We start from the raw sequence: 22928 nt of genomic DNA on the forward strand, positions 1-22928 counted from the left end.
TGGGACTCCAGATTCACCCCATCAGCACTGCACAGCCCTGGAGGCAATGGCTCTTGTGCCAAGGCAGCGCGGTGTAACACCAGCACTGAGCTGGGGTTATAAAGTGCACCACGTCCAGCACCTGGGCACAGCTTGGCACGGCAGCGTGGAGCAAGGATGCCCGCTGCCTGGCACGAGCAGAGGGAGCTCCATATGCTCCCTGTGCACAGATGTGCCCTCAACCCCAGTGCCTAGTAGGTGGCAGAGTCTTGGTCCCCAGCTGCCTCTGAAGATTCAGGTGCTCATCAAGGGCACCTTTTCCCGTATGCCACTAAATGAATTAGGAGGCCAAAACTCATGAAGAATTGATCGGATCTTAGGCTGTTTTTGAAGCTTTTAGTAACTGTCCTGGTGAAAGTTACTTCTGAAAAGACAACTTTCAAAAAAGGTTCCCCCTTGGCTTATTGTTTTGCCAAGTGCTCATACATTGAGCTGCGCCAATGCTACTGACTGCAAAACTTGAAGTATTAAATAACACTTCCGAAAGATCCCAAAGTGCTTTACAAACCTGAATTAATTAAGCTGCAGATCAACCCCGTGAATTATTTTAAGAGCTGCTGAACCTCCCCTGCTATCTCTCAAGGACACAAAGAGAGGAACAAACCAAGGTCTGATGAGAACCTGCCCTCCCCATTTCCACCAATCCACCTTACTGGCTTTAACTAATAGACAAACCAAAATAAATTCAGAATGCCTAAAATCCCAGTGGGATGAAGTTAGCTCAGTCTCTCCTTGGTGAGCTCTATCTGGGAACCCCAGCTACTGCCAAGGAGTCTGTAGAACATGGAGCAGACAGCACCGTGTCTATTTTTAGGGGAAGAGAGCGGGTTTGGAGTGACATGTGGCTATTAAGAGCTCTCTCTCAACAGGGTGATTAGTGTGCTAGTCATACCTGTCAAGAGCAGCTGTCCCAGCTGTGTGGGAAGCCGGCAGGGAAACTTCACAGCCAAATCCCTTTGGCACTGGTGGGAAACAGAGGGTCATGAGACCCAGATGAGGCACCCAGCTGCTGTGTCCCATCTGCATGCTGAGTTCTGCCAGACCCTCAGCAAAAGGCACCTTCCCCTTTCCAAAAGAGCCACCAGAAACATCATCAGAGAGCACAGACATTGGGGTGGGTGGAGAAGGCCACTACCTCCAGAAGCACTGGCTGCAGCTTCTCCTCCTGGGTTTCCCCCAAGGCCTCTGCAGAGATCAAGTACTGGAGAGGCCAGACCGTGATACCCAGGTACCAATCCAGGCACAAACAGGCTTCTCTATCTACAAGCAGATTGCCAGGATATCAGGGCTCCTCTGCACAATTTTGGACCCTCTGTGCTTTTAAAAAGCCTATGGATATTCTGCTCATGTTAACCAAGCTCTGGGCACTCCTGAACAAGATGGAGGAGCTAAACCATTTTACAGAGGAATACTGGCTGCGCAGAGCAAGGATGTAAAGAGCGCACTGATTTTACCTTCAAAGGAGCTGGGGCTGATACTCTGAAAGCACACCTGGATCCCCACAGTGAGACGATACCCTCGCAGTCATGGCTGGGAGGTTTGCTGCTAAGGATATGAAAGCAGGCACTGGCACAGGGAGGAGGTGGACAGGAGGACGCCTGCCACAGCCCAAACACGCAGAGCTGTATTTCAGTGGATAGCACTGCCTGTTCTGCCCAGGTTTGCTTTCCCCCTACTAAGACACCCTCTCACAACCTCCTCATCGGAGTGTCCCTGAACACCATTATTTGGCACTACAGGTGCCACATCAGCCATGTAGGATGGGATCAGCGACCCTGCTCACCTGTCTGCTCGCAGCACAAAAAGACAGCTGGACTGGCTGGGCCCGATCTGCCACCACCACTCTGCCACTGCCACTACATGTCACCTACCTTTGGGTTGTTCATCACTTTTAGACAAAAGCTGGATTTAGCCAGGGGGCCTACTTACATCAGCAGCCATGCCTAAACGTCCCTCCTCCTTCTCTATATGTGGAGGAAACACTTAATTCAGCGTTCAATGTCCCTTCAAACCTAACCAAGCAAGTAAAAGACAGCTTAATAACATCAGAGCAGCAGGGTCCATCATTTCCACCCTATTTATACATTGCCTGGGATATGGTACCTTTTCGTTTAAGGTCAGCAGTGACTGTGCTATTCCTGAACTCACAGCTTAATCTGCCTTGTCAGCAACATGTAATTCAACTCTGAAGAAAGTTTGCACAGGAACAGGATTTTAAGAGACAGCAACATTCACACCTGCACATGGCTGCCGGCCACCAGAACTGGAAGGAGACGTTCAAATTCCTTCTGACCCATCATTGTCAGGTGCTGCTAACCACTCAGCTGGCTGCTTTCAGTAGAGGAGAGCAGCCACGCTCATTTGTGGGTGATCAGTCTCCACTGGTGAACCCTTGTGAAACTAGGGCCAGTGACAGACATGGTGGCTGACATATGACCAGGAAGGCCTCATAAATTAACAAGGAAACTTGACCTGAGCCAAACTGACAGCAGACCCAAGAACTCTGATGGCCTTGGATTGTGGTTTTGATGGAAACAAAAAAGCCTGAAATGTATGAGACATTCTCTTCCATGGATCCCACACCCTGTCCCCAAACAGATTGCCATGCTGCTGTGTTTTCTATACTCTCTTAGCACAGGGTAGATTCTCATTTCCAGCAGTGTCCAGCTGAAGGAACTTGCTTAAAATAGGTCAAAATATCCTGGATTGACACCAGGGTGATTAGTTTCTGGCCAAAGACCCTGCTTAACACAGAGGGTTAGCAGAGTATATAAGCCTTTGGGGATGTATAAATAAAACATGATCATCCTGAGAGATTGCTTTCTTGGATCAATTCTAAAAAGCCTGAAACTGAAAAAGCTTCATTAAATGACACAACTGGAAATGAGAATTGTACGGGCTTAGAAAGGCGGTTGTCTTTTACAACAATACAGCTCATGGGTGGCTGAAGCCCAGAAAGAAAGTCTAATAAAGGAACCTGGTGGGGGGGGTCAGCATCCTGTATGACTGGCCCTTACGGCCAGGTAGAAAAACGGAAAGGGGCTTGTGCATCTCATTCCTGTCATTTGAGACAAGGATCCCGTATCTTCTTATTAATGAAAGACAGTACTTGCTTATTTACAGAAGAAGTGATGTACAGTGGTCAGAGGAGAAGCTCTGACGATGCAGGAGCACAAGAGGACATGCAGCATGGTCTCAGTAGGAGGACTCGGGAGGGGTTAGGACCTCTTTCACTTGGTTCTAAGGAGTTTTGCAGACAAAACCCAAAGCTCGGAAAAGATGTGAGCTTTGGGAAAGATGTGAACATTTGCAGAGCTTATTGGCTTGTCTGGAGCACAGTGAGAAAGCGCCTTCTCACTTACAATTATCCCACAAACACCAAACCTCCTTCCCACCACTCCTTGCTTCCTAGGAAGGAACTCAGCCTTCTGACTTGGAGAGGAACAGAGGGCAGGGATCTGACATCCCAGACATCCTACTTAAAATGCTCGGGGTAATCTTAAATTGCTTGCAAGTGAGGGGAGCTTTGCCAACCTCGTTGTACAGGAGAAGGGACAGTGAAGAGGCATTACGAGACCCGCTGTGATTCAGTGCCTCAGATAGGGAAATGCTAGTCATCCTTACCTTGGGCATCTTGCGGAGGTTGGGAGAGAGCTTCAGGCAGGTAACATGGCCTCGGTCATCTCCAATGATGACAACAGGGTAGACAGGGTTAAACTGGACATGGGTTATTTTGTTTTTCTTCTTGGCCACCACTACCTGGGTGCATATAGCTTCATACTTATTAACACTCAGATCAAACACACGGGCCTGGGAAACAAAGGCAAAGAACACAAAAGGGGATTAATCAGGTGAGAACATGCTCTCAGCAGAAGAACAAAGCTTGGAGAAATCGCAGAAAGAAAAGGTCCTGTGGAAAGGCAGCCTCAGCCCAGAATTACCATCTGCAGTCAGCACCTCTGTGCTTTTTTAAGTAAGGGATGGGCAGAAGCTGTCTGCTGCTTTTGAGGGGTGAGAGCCTGTCCCTCACTGTGGGTGCGAGCTCTTTGCAAGGGCCTGGTGAGGCTCTAGCTGACCTAGACTGGAAAGGGCTCAGAGCCAGCATTGCTCACCTCAGAGGCCTTAATCCCCCTTCCCCATATAGCAAGTAATGAGACAACCAGGTGTTAAATCACCGTCTAACACAGACTGATGAACAAGGCCAGGAATGTTGTCAAAAATACTAATTACCCTTCATTGCAGAGCTTTCCAACATTTTGGGCTTTAATAATAATATGAAATAGCCAAATCAGTAATCAAAAGGGAAATGATGGGAACACGGACAATATGATTCGGAGTGTACCATCAGGGTAAAGCAAGGGAAGCAGAGCGAAATGAAATGTGCAGCACAGAACAGCTTGGTGCGGGCAGCCCACTCCAGTTCAGCTGCTTTGGACGCTGTGCCTACACAGATATCCTTCTCCTGGAGCGTTGACACAAATGCCACTGGCTCTTAAAGGCTGGCTAAACGGGAAAGGCAAGCATGGAGGGAGGCAGACTCTAGACCTGTTCAGGAGGATTCCCTTTGTAGCAGACTGCAGACCTGTGGCACTAAAACAGTAGTGACACAGACCTGCCACATCACTACTTGCATGATAATGCGCATTTCATCATGACACCAGTGGGAACAGTGGTAGTTACTCAAGTAAATGTGTTAACTTAACATCATCTCCCAATAATTGCAATTAACTCTTGTCATCGCTACAGCTTGCAAAGGCTAATAAAATATGACGTTCCTGTCTTCTCTGGTGCTGAAGTGAGCGGTCTCTGGCATCCTGGACTCCCACCTTGAGTCCACCACGGAGACTTTCAGCCTCAAGTTTCTTTTCCCTTTTTTTGTCTTCAGAAAAAAACTGAGGAGGGGAACATTTTACGCTAACAAGTACAATGGGAATACGGGGAAAATTAGGACCAAACTAGTTGCATATCTCCTGCCAGCTGTGTCTTGTTTACCACCACTTAGGAGCCAGATGAGACATATTATTTTAACTTTGTGCCATGCTCACAATTTGAATCTAGGAATTAGTTGAGAACTGTACCCTATAAAATGTATTTAAAAGAGCATGGAAGATTTGTAACAAATAACTACATGTACTTTCTCATCACACACCAATGAGCTGGCGGATTTTATCTGAACCTGCACCTAACAAAGAGCTGGGCAGTCTGCAAGTGCACATGTCCCAGGTGGTCTCACATGCTAGCATGTCTCCATAGGACTCAATGTCCAGCAGTATGTGATATACTTGGTCTGGGCTGGTGAACCATGCAAAGGTTTTACAGATGCAGAAAACAAGATGAGGAAGAATGCCTCCAGAGCAAAGCAAAGCAAGAGACTTCAAGACAGAGAAGAGCTTGAGAAGTGGACAGATATCCATGACAGCTTACAATTCAAGACTGGAATTCAAAGCCTCAGCCACAGATGAGGATCCACAGCTTGGAGAACCCTTCCTTTCCCTTCCCCAGTTGTCAAAAGCATAGGTGGAAAACAAGATTTCAGTCTGATCCATTCAAAACGTCAGCTGTCACGAACAAATACTGAATCTACACCTGCAACTTGAGGTCCCACTCTCCAGCCAAAGCATTCCCAGTTTCCTACCTCTAGGCATAAATAAAGGCGGCTATCCTAGCTTGCACATTGTGCCTGACATTTTACTGTTTCTGAAATAGAATAAGCTCTCTTTTAAGCATATCAGCCTGCCAAGACCCACACTCACTGCAGATATAATTGCCTGGCTTCACAGAATATATTTTCCTTAATTCAGGGTCATGATTCATCTCCCCAGTGACACAAGATCAGTGCGTAGTAACCTAAGAGCCTGGGAAATGCCCATTTCTTCAGTAGCATCAATTAATTTAGGAAAAAAAGGCAACATGGAATCAGTAGCTGGGTTTCTTTTCAGGAGTAAGATCTGCACTGCTGTTTTACAAGGCTGTCAATGCATTGCACCTTTACACCACAGCCAGGGCTGCAGTGTAGCAAAGATGGCATTGTCTGAACGATCATGTTAGGAGTGCTGGGCAATGCAAATTATTCTGGGTGAGGCTGTTTTTCAAAAATGCCACTGACAGCCCAGACAAGCACAATGCCTGGACAAGAACTCGAGACCATCAGCAACGCGGAGAAGGTCAAACGCAAACAAGTTATGAATGTTCCACTATAAAGCTCCTCTTTTATGAGCTTCTAAACAAACGGGTTTGTTTTCCTCTGCCAAGGGAATCATGGAAAAGAACAAGCTATTTCAGTTTTTCAGCTGGAAACATCAGCCTCATATCAGCTGGCAGACTTTCCAGATGGAGGGGTGGGCCACGAGTGTTAGGAAGGACTTTAGAGGTTTTGATTTAGAGGCTTACAGACACTCTTAGGGGAGGGGGAAATGAGGTCAGATCAGCACTGTTATTGGTGCTTTGGGGGAATCTTAAAATGGATACAGGGCTTTCCACAACACTTGGGGCAGCTTCTTGGTGCTGTAAAGTAGTAGAACGGCATAGGATCAGCACTGGCTGCAGATCTGCCTTGGGCTTTCTGCCCAAGGAACAGAAGACTGAAATCCTGCATGTCTCCTTGAGGCTCCTGGTCCCATGAGTTGCTCTGTGGTTCAGGTCCTAGGGTAAGGAATATAGAGCAGGCTCCAGCTGTATCTCCCATCCTAACGACTCACAGGAGCACACAGCTTCTCTCCACCCCACAGCCCTGATGGCCTTCACCTTGCCAGCCTACAGATCACTGCTTACAGGTGAAGACAGCCTCATAGGTCTCACAGGCCGAGCATCTGCGTTGCTCTCCCTGCTTGTCCCTTCCCTCCTATTGCCTGCAGCTGCAGCCTGGCACCACTGTCCCAGTCCTGCTCAGGGATGGCCAGTGCCGTGGGCAGCCTGGTAACAGATCCCAAAAACTTGGAGCAAAAGAAAGCGTGGCCCTGTGCTACCTCCAGTTGAATGTACTGTGAGAAGTCACCTTCCCTGCCTAATGCCACCAGCTCACTCTGGGTGCATGACCCAGAGAGCTGCCATCTGAGTCCATATAGGTCTCGAGCATCAGCGCGGTATGAAGCTGCAGCATCCTCAGTGGCCCACGACAAGGCCGCGGGTCAGCACTGGAGCGGGAGGCCAGTGCTGCCTGCATTGATATTCATGGGGACACAGCTAAGCCCTCTCTGCAGAAAGCAGGTGCCACCTCTCAGGGCACGCGTTCATCCAGCAGCACCCGGATGGAAGCTGTCACCCTGACACTCTCAGGCAGCTGGTGCAAATTGCCATTTTTGATGGGAGCTGACACCTGCTTAATATTCAGCACGCGGCAGACAAGTGTTAGTAGATGCTCACTGATATACAATGCGTCAGGATGTCCTGGGCTCCTACAGCTCACAGAGCAAGCCTGTTTCTCTGCCTCTGGCCCCTGATTCCTCACTCAAAATCATAGCAGCACCCACAGAACGTGAACCACAGAACCATCCAGAACGTGACACTTCACAATTCAATGAATACACAGGAAATATAGCAACTTGCTCATGGTCCTGAAAGCAGAAAGGCTACCTTTGATGGGAAGACAGATACAACACCATACCAGTGCAGCACTCTGTGCTGGGACACCTGCCTGGGTATGTTATGGTGCCAAGAACTGCACAGGAACAAAAAGCAGATCAAAGAAGTATCCTTGTTTGCGCTTACAAACCAGTGAGGGCCCCACTGTGGATAGTCTCCTCTTACCTGCCAGTCCTGAATGCCACTTCTCAGGTTGTCGAGGCTGGCCCCAGCACCCCCCTCCCTGCTCTGAGGTGCCCCGGGGGTGGGAGCGTGCTGTAGCATGGTAGTGCCCTTCGTTCGCCTCCCCCACCACACTCATCCATGAGCAGTTTAGAAACTATGGAGCAGGGGTTTCAAACCTCTGATTTGCAGCCCTCAACAAGAGTTTCCACACATCCATCCTCAGAGAGGGATTGGAGCCTCCTGACAGTAAACTTGCTTCTCTAAGATACCTTCTGCAGGTCACTTAGAAACAAACCAGGGACCTGCAGCGTCTTTGCTGCTTGCAAATCATGGTAGACACTTTCATCCTTGCTGCTAATAAGCATTCAGATAATGAGAATGCGCATTTCAGTTCTCTTGCTTCACAGTCCCTAGGAACAATATGTAGCCACTTTCTTAGCAGGACATAAATTAGGCTCTGAGAGCTGGAAACCTGGGAAGGGAGGGGCACAGACAGGGAAGAAAAGGAAAGCTGAAAATGGCTGAAATGAGGAAAATTTAAGAACCCTCCTTTTCTCCCCTCAGCTCAGCTGCAGATCCCTGGGGAGAATAGACAGCTGGGCAGTAACCAATGATTCCAATAGCTGTTTTATTTATGGTCCCTCTAAGCCTGCATGCTCACCCCAAAGAAGTTCAGGAGGACATACACCACCCTCCAAAGGAAGTCCCAGCTGCTCAGTGAAGCAATTCCTTGCAGCATGGGGATTTATGAGCTGGCATCAATAACCATCACAGGAAGCCTGGACTCCCAGGACTGAAGTGACAGACAGGTCTGATGGCAGATATGACAGGCAGGTGTTCAAAGCAAACTTCTCCATGGTGCAAGGACAGTAATTTTGATAAGTCAGTAGTCCCTGGAGAGGAGCACTGAAGTTAAGCAGATGCCCAGTTATCTCTGAGCTGGGATCAGATGAACCCTGCAGCCTCTACCAGATACTTTCTATTCAATAAGAACATATCTAAATTACTGTCAGGGTAACAACAGGGCCTCCACGCTTGATGTATAGGCAATAATGGATATAGCTCTGCTATGTTAGTTGCAGAAAATATTTGACATAAATAAGCTGCTTTGACGCCTGACTCTTGAACAGCAAGAGGAGGAATCCAGCTCAGACGCATCCAGACCTACAGCTCCTTTGTCTATGAATCGTGCAAATATATCCCACCTTCCAAAATACAGCAGCTCCCAAATGAGGCTCTGCACGGCTGCTGTAAAAGCACAGCACAGTGCAGCTCCAAGGCTATTACTCTATCTCCAGCATCAAACCATGCTCGGAGTTTTAAACAACACACTTCTCCCTACCAGCTCTGCAAACTCGGCTTACAGCCTGAAAGTCAGATCAGTCTCTCATCTGCTCAGCAGTTCCCAGCAGCTCTTTGGTGACTCGGCCCCTGCAGTCTTTATATTGTGCTGTCACCCACAGGCCAACAGTCTCAGCACTACCATTAGAGGCACGCTGCACGCTGGAGTCATTTGAAATGCCAGCAACTCACTCGTGGAGGCACAGGAAGGGAACAGACGGATCCTGCCCTTGGCCAGGCCAGGCTGGCCCTGCCGCTCAGGACAGCTGAGCAAAGGCAGGAAAACAGCCTGGCAAGCCCAGAGAATGAAATGCCAGGCGATTTGGTGGAGAGCTGGACCCTCTGAACAGCGCTACCGAAAGGCAACCAACCTCTCTGACAGTAGAATAAACTGATTGACTTTTGCGGTCCATCGAGATGGGAACCTAAGAGCTACCAGGACTTATCCTGCCTTCATGGCATGGCTCGAACACAGGTTGGGTCTGCAGTGGCTGCAGTCTTTGCTGTCCTTTTCTCCAGCCCTCATGAGCTTACAGCCCCCAACTATGGTCCAGGCACCGGTAGCATGCTCAGAAACAAACTGACAGCAACCAGAATTGAGACAGGGTAAAGGGGGTGGGGGAATTTATACGTGAACAAAGCAGATACCTGGTAACTTGGCAACAAAGAATAAAATCAGTGCAAGAGTGAAAGGTGAGGGATGATTTAATATCACGCTGCCCTTTATCAGTTGACATCTCCCTCACTGCTTGGCTTTCACAGTCTTTGTGATGGATTTCCCTCATTTTCTTGACTGAAAATCATGATACCTCATCCACGGGCAAACCCCATGGCTGATTTGTTTCAAAGTCTCAGGTAATATATTTAACAAATTGGCAGGTTTCCCCTAGCCTTCACCTAGCACCAGGATGCCTGCCGGAGCATCCTAAAGATACATGGCAAGCAAAGCAGCCCCAGCTTGTGTCGAGGCCAAGCTGCCATGCAACAAAGGCCTTATTTATGTGCTTGTTATACTCCTATTAGAGCCAGGACAGGCTATGGAGCAGCTCCAACACATTTCATCTTTGCTAGGAGGACATTTCCAGGTTATAAATACGGCTTTAAAGACATTATAAGCTTTTTAAGACATTTAAGATAGCCTCTCCAATGCACGGGGCCATCAGGGGCTCAGCAGAGCAAAGGGGACCTGACTCAGGAAAGAAACATTCATCAACTCCCTGCTTCAGCAAGGAGGATGCAGTAACGCTGCCCCGATAACAGCATCAGACAGGGGTACAGAGAGAGGAGCCAATGCGCCCTTCTCACCTGCAGCACCTCAGCCCGCTGCCTGGGGCGATATAGCAGGGACCAGCAGGCCTCTGTTGACAGGCTTAGCACCTTGGGGAAGGCTCCACTTTAGGGCGGCATCTCTCAGCTCTTCTTCATTCAACAGGAACTGAGCTGCTCCTCAGCAGGAAAGCCACAGCTGATTTGACTCAGCTCCCACAAGCCAGTAAGAAGCGAAAGCTTCAGCATACAGGAGAAGAGCTGTTATTCATTCAGGCAGGCCGAGGAACAGAGATCTGACCACCTAACCTCTTCAGAAAACATAGTTATGTTGTTTTTCAAGAACGTGCTTGTTTATCCTAGCTAATTTCTATGTCGGTCACTACTTTCTGCCAACCTGACTCTGCTCTGACAGTCTCAGTGATTAGAATAATCTCCTTCACGTCTCTGTCCTGCATGCTCCTGAATGCTGCCGTCTAGTACTAAACAGCTGCTACCTCCTATCCCAGAGCTAGACTAGATGCACTTCAGCTTGGTCTAATATGATTCTATCATGTTGCCTGTGACTCCTTTTTTTTTGTTCTCTTTAACATTTATAGTATGCTTTGGAATGAATCACAAATCGAGCTAATGTTTCTTACACCTCCTCACAAAGCCTCCTTTTGCTCTTCAGTTTTGTACTAAATTTAATTAGTTACTTTCCAAACCAGTTCTGAAAGGTGTGAGCCAAGCAGAGAAATTAATCTGTGCTGAACTCCTGAGATAACTAGGCTGATAATAGTGCCCAGCACCTCTGTGCTACACTGCAATCTCTTCTGTAGCAACAGAGATGACCCTTCCTTTGAGATCGGCATCCAAAGCCCAGCCCAAGCCCCGCTTGTGCTCATGGGGTAATTCCCCACTGCGTCTCCTCAGGTTTGGCTCCACAGCTGTGACTCAGAAGCACAGCTGCTGTGTTTGTGAGAGCGTGGCAACACAGGCAATCCCTGGCCCCAGCCAGCCTTGCAGTCCTGCTGCTTCCTCAATTAGTGCTCATTTCATATTGCACATTTGGTTTCTGTCTTTATTGAATTTCTCCTCACTGACTGCAAATTGCTGCTGAGGTTGTCAAGCCCATTTACAACTCCAGTTCTGTTTCCAGAGTACTTGTAAGTCCTGTCTGCTTAGTCCCATCCAAACTGCTGCTGGGTTTCAGTGTCAACCCAGATCCCTGAAGCATCCCTAGCTGTACTGCACACTCTGCTGAGGATGGGTTTCCACTGTGCTATGTTCATCTTCTCACCTGCATCGTGGTGTGCTTATGGGTCTAAGGCAACAGTGTTCCTGAAGTCAATCTCTATTACATCTACTCCTTCCTCTGACCTATCAAGCCTGTTACTGTCCAAAAATAAATTACAACAGTTTTACATCACACAGCCTTTCTAAAGGCTTACTAAACTGGCTGCTTCTTGATCTGCCAGGGCTTACAAGTAGATTGTTCAACGATTTGTTCCAGGATCATATTTAAGTCACCTAATTTCTCCCCAAATGCCGTCCTTTTGAATACTTGAATACCAGGCAAAGAGTCTTTCCTTCAGTCCTCTGACATTTCCCTACTCTGCCATCCCATTTCAAAGGCCTGGTGAAGAACAGGGAGTGGTGCCCAGTGATAGGATAAGAGGCAACGGGCACAAACTGAAACACAGGCAGTTCCATCTGAACGTGGGGAAAAACTTTACTGTGAGGGTGACTGAGCACTGGCACAGGTTGCCCAGAGATGTTGTGGAGCCTCCTTTCCTGGAGATATTCAAAAGCCATCTGGACACAATCCGGGGCAATGGGCCTTAGGTGACTCTGCTTGAGCAGGGTGGTTGGACTAGATGATCTCCAGAGGTCCCTTCCAACCTCAACCATTCTGTGATTCTGTGCAACTGTTTCAGCTAATTCTTTATGGGGCCTGGGGCAAACTTCCCAAGGCTCTGCTGCATGAATATATCCCAGTGGTGCCAGTCCCCCTGCTCTCTCCCTGTTGTGGCCAACGGTCCAGCTTCACTTGGTTGCAGCGTCCTGGCTAAACGCTGCAGAGAGCCGGTGCTGGAGGCTGGGTTGCGTGCGAAGGCAGGCAGAGTTGCACAAGCAAGAGCAACTCAGAGTCTGATGGGGGGAGCAGTCACTGCTCTCTGCCCTGCTGCTCTGCCCTTTGTGGCCCCTGCAGCAGGTCAGCAAAACTGCTGATAAGGTAACTATCGAACTGCCACAGTTCAAGACTCATTTAAAGCATACCAACACTAATTTCAGGTCATTATAAAATGCAAACAATTAAGGTTCAGGAGCTGCTGTCCCTGTGCAGCAGGACCAGGATAGACAGCTGGGGGGTCTCAGCATGGTAACGGTCCTAATGCCCATCATCCCCACTTGCAAGTTCAAACCTAAGGGAGGGTCTGACAGGTAAGAGCAGAGAAGCTGCTAGGGGCAGCTTTCTAAACTGTCTCAGTTCCTCCTGATGGGTTCAGTGCCCCTGGTAGGTTTTCATGCAAAGTCAAGCAGGTTAATCAAAGCAATCTTTGGAGATGCTGTACAAACCATCTGTTCACTCAGACATGTTCTTACAAGCAGGAGAGCACAAACTTCGTTCCTGTGCGGCTGAATGATCTAACGTCAGCAGGCTGCTTTAGTTAAAATGCTATATTTCATATCCTGAAAGAGCAGTAGCTCTAGCAGTGAAAAACTGGCCTGGGTAAGAAACAATCCCTGCAAAGCCTCTGAGGAAAGAGGTTTAAACTCACTGGTATGACTTTGCACTGAAACCCACCACAGTGCTCACAAAGCCATCTTACCTGCAACTCGGTAACTAACGGGCATAAGGCAGTGAAGAGCAGTGTCCTGAGCTGCCTCATGCACAGCTTCAGCTTCGGGGCCCACCAGAGCACTCTGTAAAGGGACGGGAGCTGCAGCATGATAGAGGTGAGGGCTTAGGCCCTGCAGGGACACCCTAAGGTCTTCAGGGCCTCCCTTCTTTCCAAAGAGCAGCTGCTGAGAGAGAGGAATCACAGTGCCGAGAGCCAGATGGCTGGGGGGGGGGGTGAGAAGGGAGCCCCGATGACAAGAAAGCCCAGATAGCATGGAGCAAGTGGATGGCAGCATTAAGCCCAGGGACACTGCCCATCTACTTCATTCAGCTCTGAAGCCCCTTGTTTTAAAGCAGACATGAGTCTCCCCAGCAGTTCACATTAATCTCAAAGATTCAGCAGGGAATAAGAGAGTCTTTTAGGTTTTGTGGCAGAAGAAAATGAGCAGTTTTACTAGAAAACAATCACTTTGCTGTAAATGCAATTTAGAAGCCATTTTAAGAAAGTCCCTGCCCACTTCAGAATACTCAGAGGCCCTTGCAGGAGATGGTAAGAGGCACCTGCATCTATGTCATGTTTTCGCACCCCAACTATTGCCATGGCCTCTGCACAGAGAGCAGCGAGAGGCCCTGCTCCCAGCCCAGCAGAGCTAGCAGCAGCCCCACAAGGCCCGGATGGGCTGCAGCAGGAATGGGGGAGAGGGGAGCGAGGGGGTGCAGGCAGCACAGCTGGAGACACCTGGGGAAAGGCCACTGCTGCAGAAGGGTAGGAGGAAAGGCTCGGACATGGCAAGTGGTAAGGGGTTCATGATCAGAGCTCCCTCGGGCACAAGCACTAATGCTGAGAGATCTGCTGGCAGGCCTGATCCATGTCCCACGACAAGGGCGGGTTTGGGTCCAAAATACCCAGGGAAATATTTGTAAAGCTGGAAGGTTCAGCAAGCCTTTTATCTGCAAAATCTTTCAACCTTTTAAAGACAAAGACTGTTTTTTGCCTCTGGTCAGCGTTAAATGGGCAGCAAGTCTCTAAGAACTGCTCTAAGAACAGGTACAGATGCTGGTACTAAACAAGTATTTCTGTCCTAGCAGGGAAAGGGTGGGTACCAAGATGATAGGCATTTCTTCAGCATCTTATATTGTAAGTGAGATACAACAGGAACCTGGCCTTCAAGATTTCTCAAAAAAAAAAAAAAAAAGTTGTTCAGTAAAATATGTTTATATAAGCAGGAAAGGGCACACTTGCTTCCTGAGCAGCACAAAACATTAGCTAATTTCCTGAAGGTTTGGGTCATTTCAAGTATTTCATATCTTGAAAGGTCAACAGCTTCAGTAGTGGTGGAAAAGCCCAGGAGCATGCGTGTGAGCAGCTTTCTCTGCAGAGTGTACACTTGGATGGCATTTATCTTGAGGCTATCAATATTTACTAAGGGCAGCTCTAACATCACCCTGCTTTCGCTGCATTAGTCATGAAGGATGCAAATCACAAAAACATGACAGCAAATGGACTTGCACTTAATACATGCTCCTGAGCCACCTGCTCTAAAATCCCTGGGGGTCCTTCTTCTCCCACAAGGATGCTTCATAGTGTCCCAGAATCACAGGTTGGAAGGGATCTCCAGAAGTCTCTAGTCCAAGCTACTTCCCAAAGCTGGGTCAGCACTGAAGTCAGATGCGGTGGCTCAGGGCTCTACCCAATCTGGTCTTGAAGCCTCCAGGCAACAGAGATAGCACAGCCTCCCTCACACCCTTCAGAACTGTTGACTGTTTGCTGCCTGCTGTGTTGCCCTTCCAGTAGATGTTAGGGAGGTTGAAGTCCCTCACAAAATCAGAGTCAGGGATCCAGAGGATCCCCCAGGAATCAGGGATGCAGAGACTTTAAAGAACCATGGCTTCTGGGCAGAAGAGTGGTGGAACCTTCACTACCATATCCCAAGGCTATCTAGACCATACATGCTGTGAGAAAGTGAGTCTTTTAACAAATCACATCATTATTTTCCATTTAGTTTCCTTCCTAATCTTAAACTGAGGAGACTGACAAGTCTGTCTGTATCTTCTTTTGTGATTCAACCTTCAGCAAGGATGGAGAATATCACCTGACTCGTCCTGAAACCTCCCAGGCCGCAGAGTTCTAGCAGCCTTCAGCATTGTCCACAGATCACGCTGTAGCCTTCCTGACATCCTCTGAAGTAAGGATGCTGGTACAGCCATTGCAGGTGGCAGCTGTGGCCCGCAGTCATCTGGAGACACTTGTGACATGGGTGTCTTTGGCATTGTTAGCAGCAATAACAATTATCCTGAATTCAGCATGAGAAAGCATCCACATGCCCAGACTTGGAGGTCTGTGGCATTGGCCTTGTAGCGCACAACCTGTCAACACCATTTCCTTACTTAAGGAAAGTAAGTAAAAAAAATTCCCAGGTGGGAAATTTCAGGTATCCGATTCCCACTTTTACATGTTTCATTGTCTACTTCTGCTTTAAGTGTAAGTGAGATGGGGCCAAAGCAAACTCCCAAGGTGAATCCTGCTGACTGCTTCAGGAACTGAATTCCTCTCCTCCCCATTTCCATGCCCTCTGTCCTTGCCATGGGCTCACCAGTGTCCCCAGATCTCCTCCTCCAGTGCCCTAAATGTGGAAGTCCAGGCATTCAAATCCACCTCCACAGTTTTTTTATATCCAAAGCAGGTCTCTCATCCCAGCTAGCCTTTTTCTCCATGTCAGGATTTTCCATTTACAGCCTAAAGCCACTAAAATATGGTGTTCTCTAACCTTATTGTACTCCAGCGCCATCACATCGGCATCTGCACCCAGGCCACTGCAGCATCAGGCAGCCTGGAGGGACTGGCAGAACTGCTGCCAGCCAACTGACCTGCAGGACTCAGGATTAGAAACACAAGATCTCTCCACCTGTCTGTTTTAGGAACCTGAGTCTTCAAGGAAAATAAGTGTCATCTGAAATGCAGTCATAGAGCAAAACTGCAGCACACTTAGCAAACTGACTGAAACCAAAGCTGAATGCTTACTAACAGCCTTTCAGAGCGTATCTAGCAGAGACTTGCTTCCACAAAAGCAGCTGGCTGTCCAGTCCGTTTAAAATCAGACCACTTATTTAGGCACCTAGGTATAGATTTAGAAGTTCTGTTCAGACAGTGACCTCTCAAAGATCATTTCATTTGATCTCAATTTTCATTCCAAATCATTTATACTCATTCGGAAATAAAACTACCATCAGGCAGACCAGGAGACTAAGGAAATTACCTAGAACATGATAAAGGGGAACAGCAGCAATCAGGGTCCACTGCACCAGCTGTTGCACATATACATTCAGGTTATTTATGAGGAGATTGTGCTGTCCGGAGCAGACGCCCCACTGCCAACGCTCACGATTTATCATGATTCCCATCATAATTATACCTTTTCTTATATCCCTACCTCCTGGAGTCATGGGATTGTGAACCTTTTAGATTCTAAAATGCCCTGATTCCCAAGCCAGTCTTATGAGTTGGGGAACGGATTCACACGTTTTGGACGCACAGGATCACCTTAAGTAAGAAAATGCGTTTTCCAAAACATGTCAGGTGTCCCTTTAAGACTGCAATTAGGGCCTGAGTTTTAAAACCACCTCCAGGCAACCTTCAAGTTTTGCAGACATAATTACGTGTAGATACAAAGCTAGTGGCTCTTTCTGAACAAGAGAGCTTTAATGTTTCATTCTCTGGCTGCATGTCCTGTAGTTTTCCGTAGCCTCTTAACATAGATTTCTTCCCAGCATTAATGGAGCCTGCCCTTTGCTAGGCGCTGAGCTATTCCCCTGAAGTTAGTTCTGTTACAAAGCGTAGTGTATCCAGGAATCAAAAGGCTGTAAACAACTATCTCACTTCCACCGCAGATCTAAAAGGTTATGTTTAAAAAAGAAATTAAACTATGTCTCAGGCTTACTCTGCCACAACCAACATGGTTAGTGGCTAGAGGAGGGGACCAGGATTTCTATCAGCATCAGTCCTGGCCAATCTACTGCAACGGGAAGGCAGCTCTTGGTTGGACTTTTCCTGCTAGGCAGCCCAATGCTGAGCTGCTCCTGACTGAGGATCACTCTTCTAAGAGTTTGGATTAAATGCGATCTCGATTAGGATATTGCGGATTAGGATATTTGGTGCTCCCAAACCAATTAGTCTTTTGTTTTAGCACTGCTTCATTCTCATATGAACTCCAGGCTAGTGGATGATGCAGCTAATGTGACTCTGCAACAACACAACTCGAGTCACGGCAGCAGTGGCTAAGACAAGTGAGGGGCTGGATGGAAAGATCTCATGACAAAAACTCTCGCTAAGACTGAAAGAGCTTCTGTGCAGTTGGTAAAGCCCTGACAAAGAACTTGGTCCAAGGGAGTAGTCTGAAACCTCCCTGGAGATGAGCTGTCGCAGCAGAACCTTGACTGTGTGAATAAGAAATCCAAGTACAGCCAGCACTCACACTACATCTGCTCATATTGTCCAGGGTATGTCACCGCCTGCAGATAGCCCCATCCTCTTTCCCACAGTTGGTTATCAGGACACAACTGGGGTACCTACAGCTCACTCTGCTGCTCATCCCAGCACTCAGTCAAAGCTGTGAACCCCAGCAGGGCCCTTGCCAGGTTGGGGGAGGTTATACAACTTCTACTGTGGGGAACAAGTCAGAGGACATGCAGCACTGAATGTTTAGGCCCTTCATTTGGTATACGGGAAAACAGGGACAGACAGATCCATGAACAAAGGGTCAAATCATGATCACAGCTTGGCAGTGGAAGGAAAAGCAACAACACTGTTTTCTGCAGGCTGCAGCATCCTGAACTTCCCAGGGAGACCATGTGCTCCAGTACAGATGATATTTCCATTGCTTAGCTTGGGAGAAACAAATTCACAGCCTGAGCCACTACATCAGTGAAATGAATTTTTTGCTATAACAAAAAGATTAAACTGCAATAAAGTTGCCAAGGCACCAATTCACTGATACAGATATACAAAGGCCATCTTTTTGCTATAGTAATTTGGCCAAGCCATGCAGACTTTCCAATTTACACCAGCATAACACGCAGCCCATGGTGACAGAGTGATGTGGTCTTACAGTACAAAAACAGTGTTGATGGATAGCTACGTGTCCTGGCTGCTTGCCAGACCTGAACTAACCATCTGAGCTACTAGGATGGATGGCTAGGGGCAAAAATATAACTGCCATCATCTCAACATTAGGATTGTTCTAAGTACTTCATTACCAAGTCATTACTCTTGGAGACAGGCTCTCACAATGGAGAAAATGCTGATCTCATTTTATTTAATTGGAACAAAGTTCTATTGGCTGGCCCTGAGCCTATTACTTTAATTGATTTCAATATAAATCAATATCAATATAAATAATATCAATATAAATACATACTCACTTTAGCCTGTTGCTTCCCCATGCCTTGGAGGTTTGGGAACAATGCTCTGATGTAAGCTGGTGCTGGGGGTGCTCTGGTCTGGAGCATCATCTCTCTACCCTTATGGATGCTTTAGTTAATGAGCCAGTTTCACACAGAGGGAGGTAAGTGTTTTCTCTCTTGGCACTCACCCACTGCAAGCTGCACATGTGCAGTGCTGTGGTCAATGTGAGAACAAGCGGGGAGTCGTGTGAGTTTGCAATGCTTGCCTTGCTCATTCCTTCTCTACGCTTGCTTCAGCGCACGGGGAGCAGCGTAGAGAAGGAACGAGCAATTCATGCCCAGGGATATACATGCCAAGGACAGGAAAGCATAGGAAAAAGCCTGTTCTCTGTTCCCTGTCCGGCCTTCCACTCTGTTCTCTGAGTAACTCCAGTCCCTGGAGCAAGAGGAACAAACCAGGACTGCAGGGAGGCTTGACTTGCTTATGCTAGGGGTTGTGTTTGGTCACCAAGAAGCACCCGTGCTTAGAGGACAGAGGAAATGCGCATCCATGAAGGGTTTATCAAGGCCGCAGAGAGACATGCAGCTGATCTTTAGCATCTACTAAAAGCTCTCCAATTTGTGCTTTAGCATAAACTACAGAGTTTGCACGATTGGACTGCAGTTGAGAGATTTCTGGCCTTGTAGCTTGTATGAGTGTAGTAGGCCTTAGGGAAGAAGGAATAAGAAATGCTGTTGCCTAGGTTTCCTCACCTCTGTTGCTTTATGACTTCTGTGTCCTAGGAAATCACATTCAGCAAAAACGAACTGATAGTGTTTGGGACCTGGAGCTACCAAAATGGCCCCGATCTCTCTAGGCAAGCAGCCCACACCTCAGACAACTCAGCCCCAGTCTCTGTGATGGATTCCTGCTGGCAGGAGATCCTCAGCTCCCTGAGGTGCTTAGCCATGTTTGGGCTCACCTGTCCCCCAGGCATGACCCTAAACTCCTTTGACCTTTTCCCAGATTGAAGCAGAGCAGTGTTGCTCCCAGCCTCTCACCTTGCCATCAGTGGTGACTGCAGCAAAGACAGTGGAGGAGTAAGGGGACCAGGCAACATCCCCAACAGCAGAATTCAGGTCATAAATAAACATCGGAGTCCTGGAAAGAGAGACCCAGGGAGAAAAGCACATTTAAACACATGCCACTCTGGAAGTGAAACTTAGATATAAACACTTTGATGCTGCAGCCTGGTGGGCTGTGCTTTTCAAAGCCAACTGCAGATGTGGGAGACAGATAGGATATTTCCCTGTGTCAGCTATTAGCCAGCACTTGAGGCAAGGCCCCAGAAGGCAAAGCAAAGCTGCATATCCACCCAAATGGGCCTGGATTGATCCCAGCACAAAGAGCAGAAAGGCAGCCCATTTGTTTCTTTCTGAAAGCACTTTGAAAGCTTCCTCTGCACATACAGTGAGATGGAGTCTCTCTGGTTACTAATCATATGGGAAAAAGTGATTTCCCTCTCCGGACCTCTGACAATACCATTGAATATCAGAGCAGTATTGGCAATAGGAAATATTTGACTCTGACTGATTTACAACAAAATCAGTTTCCTAATTGAAAGCAGACATTCCTCATCCACTACCCTTGAACTTCATTATGTATTTTTAAACGTTCTAATTTTTTTTTTTTTTGCCTCTCTAGCTCACAGGAGGTTTCTGGGCCCTGAGGCCATATGGCAGCCCATGATGTTTCTTTGCATCATTGCTGCTGCGGAATAACCCTGCTACAGTAGGTGCTGTCTGAAGAAAGCCAGGTCCAAAGCAAAGCAGTCAGGTTCTGTGCTGAGCTGTGCTGCTTGGCCAGTCCCTGGAGCAGCCTATGCTAAAGTTTATACCTGTTATTCTAGGAGGGCAAATCCGATTCATCAGCCCCAAACAAAGCAGATTAGAAAGCAATTAGCATTATGTCCAGTTAACAGGGAAACTGTGACTGAGATCCAAGTAGAGTCAACATGTGCCGCCTGCATCTCAACCTGGATGAGGACGACCTCCTTGCCCACACCAGAACACAGCAGGACCTACTTGATGGTATGATCCCAGATCTTGACTGTCCAGTCAGAGCTGCAGGAAATGAAGACCTTCATATGATAGGGATTCCAGCTGACCGCATCCACAGCCATGTGATGGGCTTCAAACACATCCAGAAACTGGCTTGAATAGCATTTTGAACACTGCAATGGAAAGAACCAGTCAGTAATCAGAGCTAGACCTTCCTCTGGAACTAGTATTCCCAGATAAAAATGTGTGTGAATATTTATAAGGCCTACCAGGCTCTTCTGGGCTGGCTGGGATGAGGCAGGTAGTACCCAGAGGTGCTACAGAAACCAAATCATTTAGCAAATGCTGTTTTGCCCCCTTGGCAGGGGCAAAGCAAAGGCATGGGGACTGGAGTGGAAGATGTTGTGTTCGATTTGCAGCTGGAGCCATGCTGTGGAGCCTGTTCTCCACTGCAGAAACTCCATCATCCTCCTGCCAGCCTCGGCCCCTGGGGCATCTCGGGAGAGGCATGGAAAAATAGCTATTGTGTTGCACAGGAGCACTCAGCCCAATCTAAGTCATTTCTTATCTCCAACAGCAGCTGGTAGAAGATGCTCAAGGACAAACCTATGGAATGGGGCAGGGACAGAGTGAGCCCTTCTCCAGCCATAGGCCCCCAATCCTGTGGGTCAGCAGTTTAGGGTATGCCAAGCGAGAACCTGCATCTGGACTGCTGCATTTAACACTTGCAAAAATGCTGCTCTCAGGTAGAGCATAAGTCACAGGAACAAACTGTCAGAACCTCTGAAAGATTTTGGGAACATGCCGCAGGCCCCTTCCCTGCCATCATCCTGTGACAGCCCGTGCCAGAGCCTGCCTCGTCAGACAGCTCTTCCCTGTAACTCTTCCTCTTGTGCCAGCATGCTGGGCCACCCCATAACACAGCCGACAGCAGCCCGCGAACGGGGCAAACACCAGGTACGCACGCGAGGATTGGCCCGGCAGGACCACAGCTGTGGGGACTAGTGAACGGCAAAACAGAGGATGTGAGCAAGAACCAGAAAACATTTGGGATCCTTGGAAAAGTCACTTGGTGCGTGAGCTCATGAAGTGGGGGGAGAAATTACAGTCTGCTTGCCTACACTGGCAGCATGTGGGACTTGATCCAGATCCCCCGTCAGTTCTGCGTTCACAGAGGAATGAGGTTGTCGTCCCCAGCTCTCCTCCCCACAGAGGGGACAGGAGGATTCTTTTATCAGCAGCAACAATCCTTCTCTGACAAGGAAAGTCCTCTTGGCTGTGTGCTGACATGCAAGCCATAGCCACGCAGCAAGTGCAGGTTCGATTCAGTCTGCCTCAGTACTGTAAGGACCTTTCAGCACCTTTCTTTATTCCCAAATGAATGTAGCAACATACCATCTGCCAGAGCAGCAGGACTGCTAAGTGTTAGGTGAATCTAATTCTTGCACACCAAAGCTTGACTGCACAGACTCTAACTAATCATGAGGCTTAACTGTTTATTACACACTACTGTTTATTACATTCACTGTCTACGTACTTGGACCTTTTTTATTTCCAATGCTCCTGTGCACTGGGACAGGTACTGAATTCAGGATGCTAAACTGAAGTCCCTGGGAGGCCCACTACAGTGGGAGCTGGAAACAAGAACATGGCTTATGTCCCACTGAGATTTACTGGCAGCAGGAGGTGGTGTCTGTAGCTTGCTAATAGTTTGGTGCATACTCTGTCACTGAGCTAATGCGCCTCTATGCAATTATGGTACTGAAATTTCCTTTAATGACATGTTCCATAGCGTTACTTCATAATTCTTAATGTTCAGCCACTGGGGAAATTGGTACTTTGCATGTTTTGAAAGTCACTTTGCTAGGAGCAGACAGAACGGGTCATGAGTAATTTGATGCAAGAGAGACGTTGTTTTTTTAGTTGTCATTCCTAGTACTTGGATTAGCAGTCCCTAATACCTGAGGACTTTTATCAGCAAGATCCTTACCAGATCTGTCTGCATCCAACAGAACTGTAACATTCAAGGCTATGTTTTGAAGGCCTTTTTGGGTCTGTGCCGTTGATTAGTGCAGCGCTCCGGGCATGGGATGGGCGGCCTGTGACACTCTGGGATGGGCTGACCCACGGGACAGGATTTGCAGTAAGCAAGTGTGGTCCAGAGCTGAGGCTCAGCCCCACACAAGAAAGGGAAAGGCAATGTTCCCATACAAATTTCATCCACCAATTTGAAATTAGCAGTAAAGTGGGTTCTGTAGGGTAGATGCCC

At 47.9% G+C, this 22928-nt stretch overlaps 1 protein-coding gene across 1 annotated transcript in view; it reads right to left on the reverse strand.

Moving 5' to 3' along the window:
• The window catches only part of LOC104152015 (dynein axonemal intermediate chain 1), a 150311-nt gene that overhangs the window by 26660 nt on the left and 100723 nt on the right, over positions 1-22928 (reverse strand). The window contains exons 17-19 of the mRNA XM_068925801.1: positions 20684-20832; positions 19661-19760; positions 3664-3849 (exon numbers count right to left, since the gene is read on the reverse strand). Coding sequence (XP_068781902.1) covers positions 3664-3849; positions 19661-19760; positions 20684-20832 — 435 coding nt within the window. The remainder of the gene's footprint in view (positions 1-3663; positions 3850-19660; positions 19761-20683; positions 20833-22928) is intronic.

This window comes from Struthio camelus, chromosome W, assembly GCF_040807025.1.
Source record: "Struthio camelus isolate bStrCam1 chromosome W, bStrCam1.hap1, whole genome shotgun sequence".
Lineage (NCBI taxonomy): Eukaryota > Metazoa > Chordata > Aves > Struthioniformes > Struthionidae > Struthio > Struthio camelus.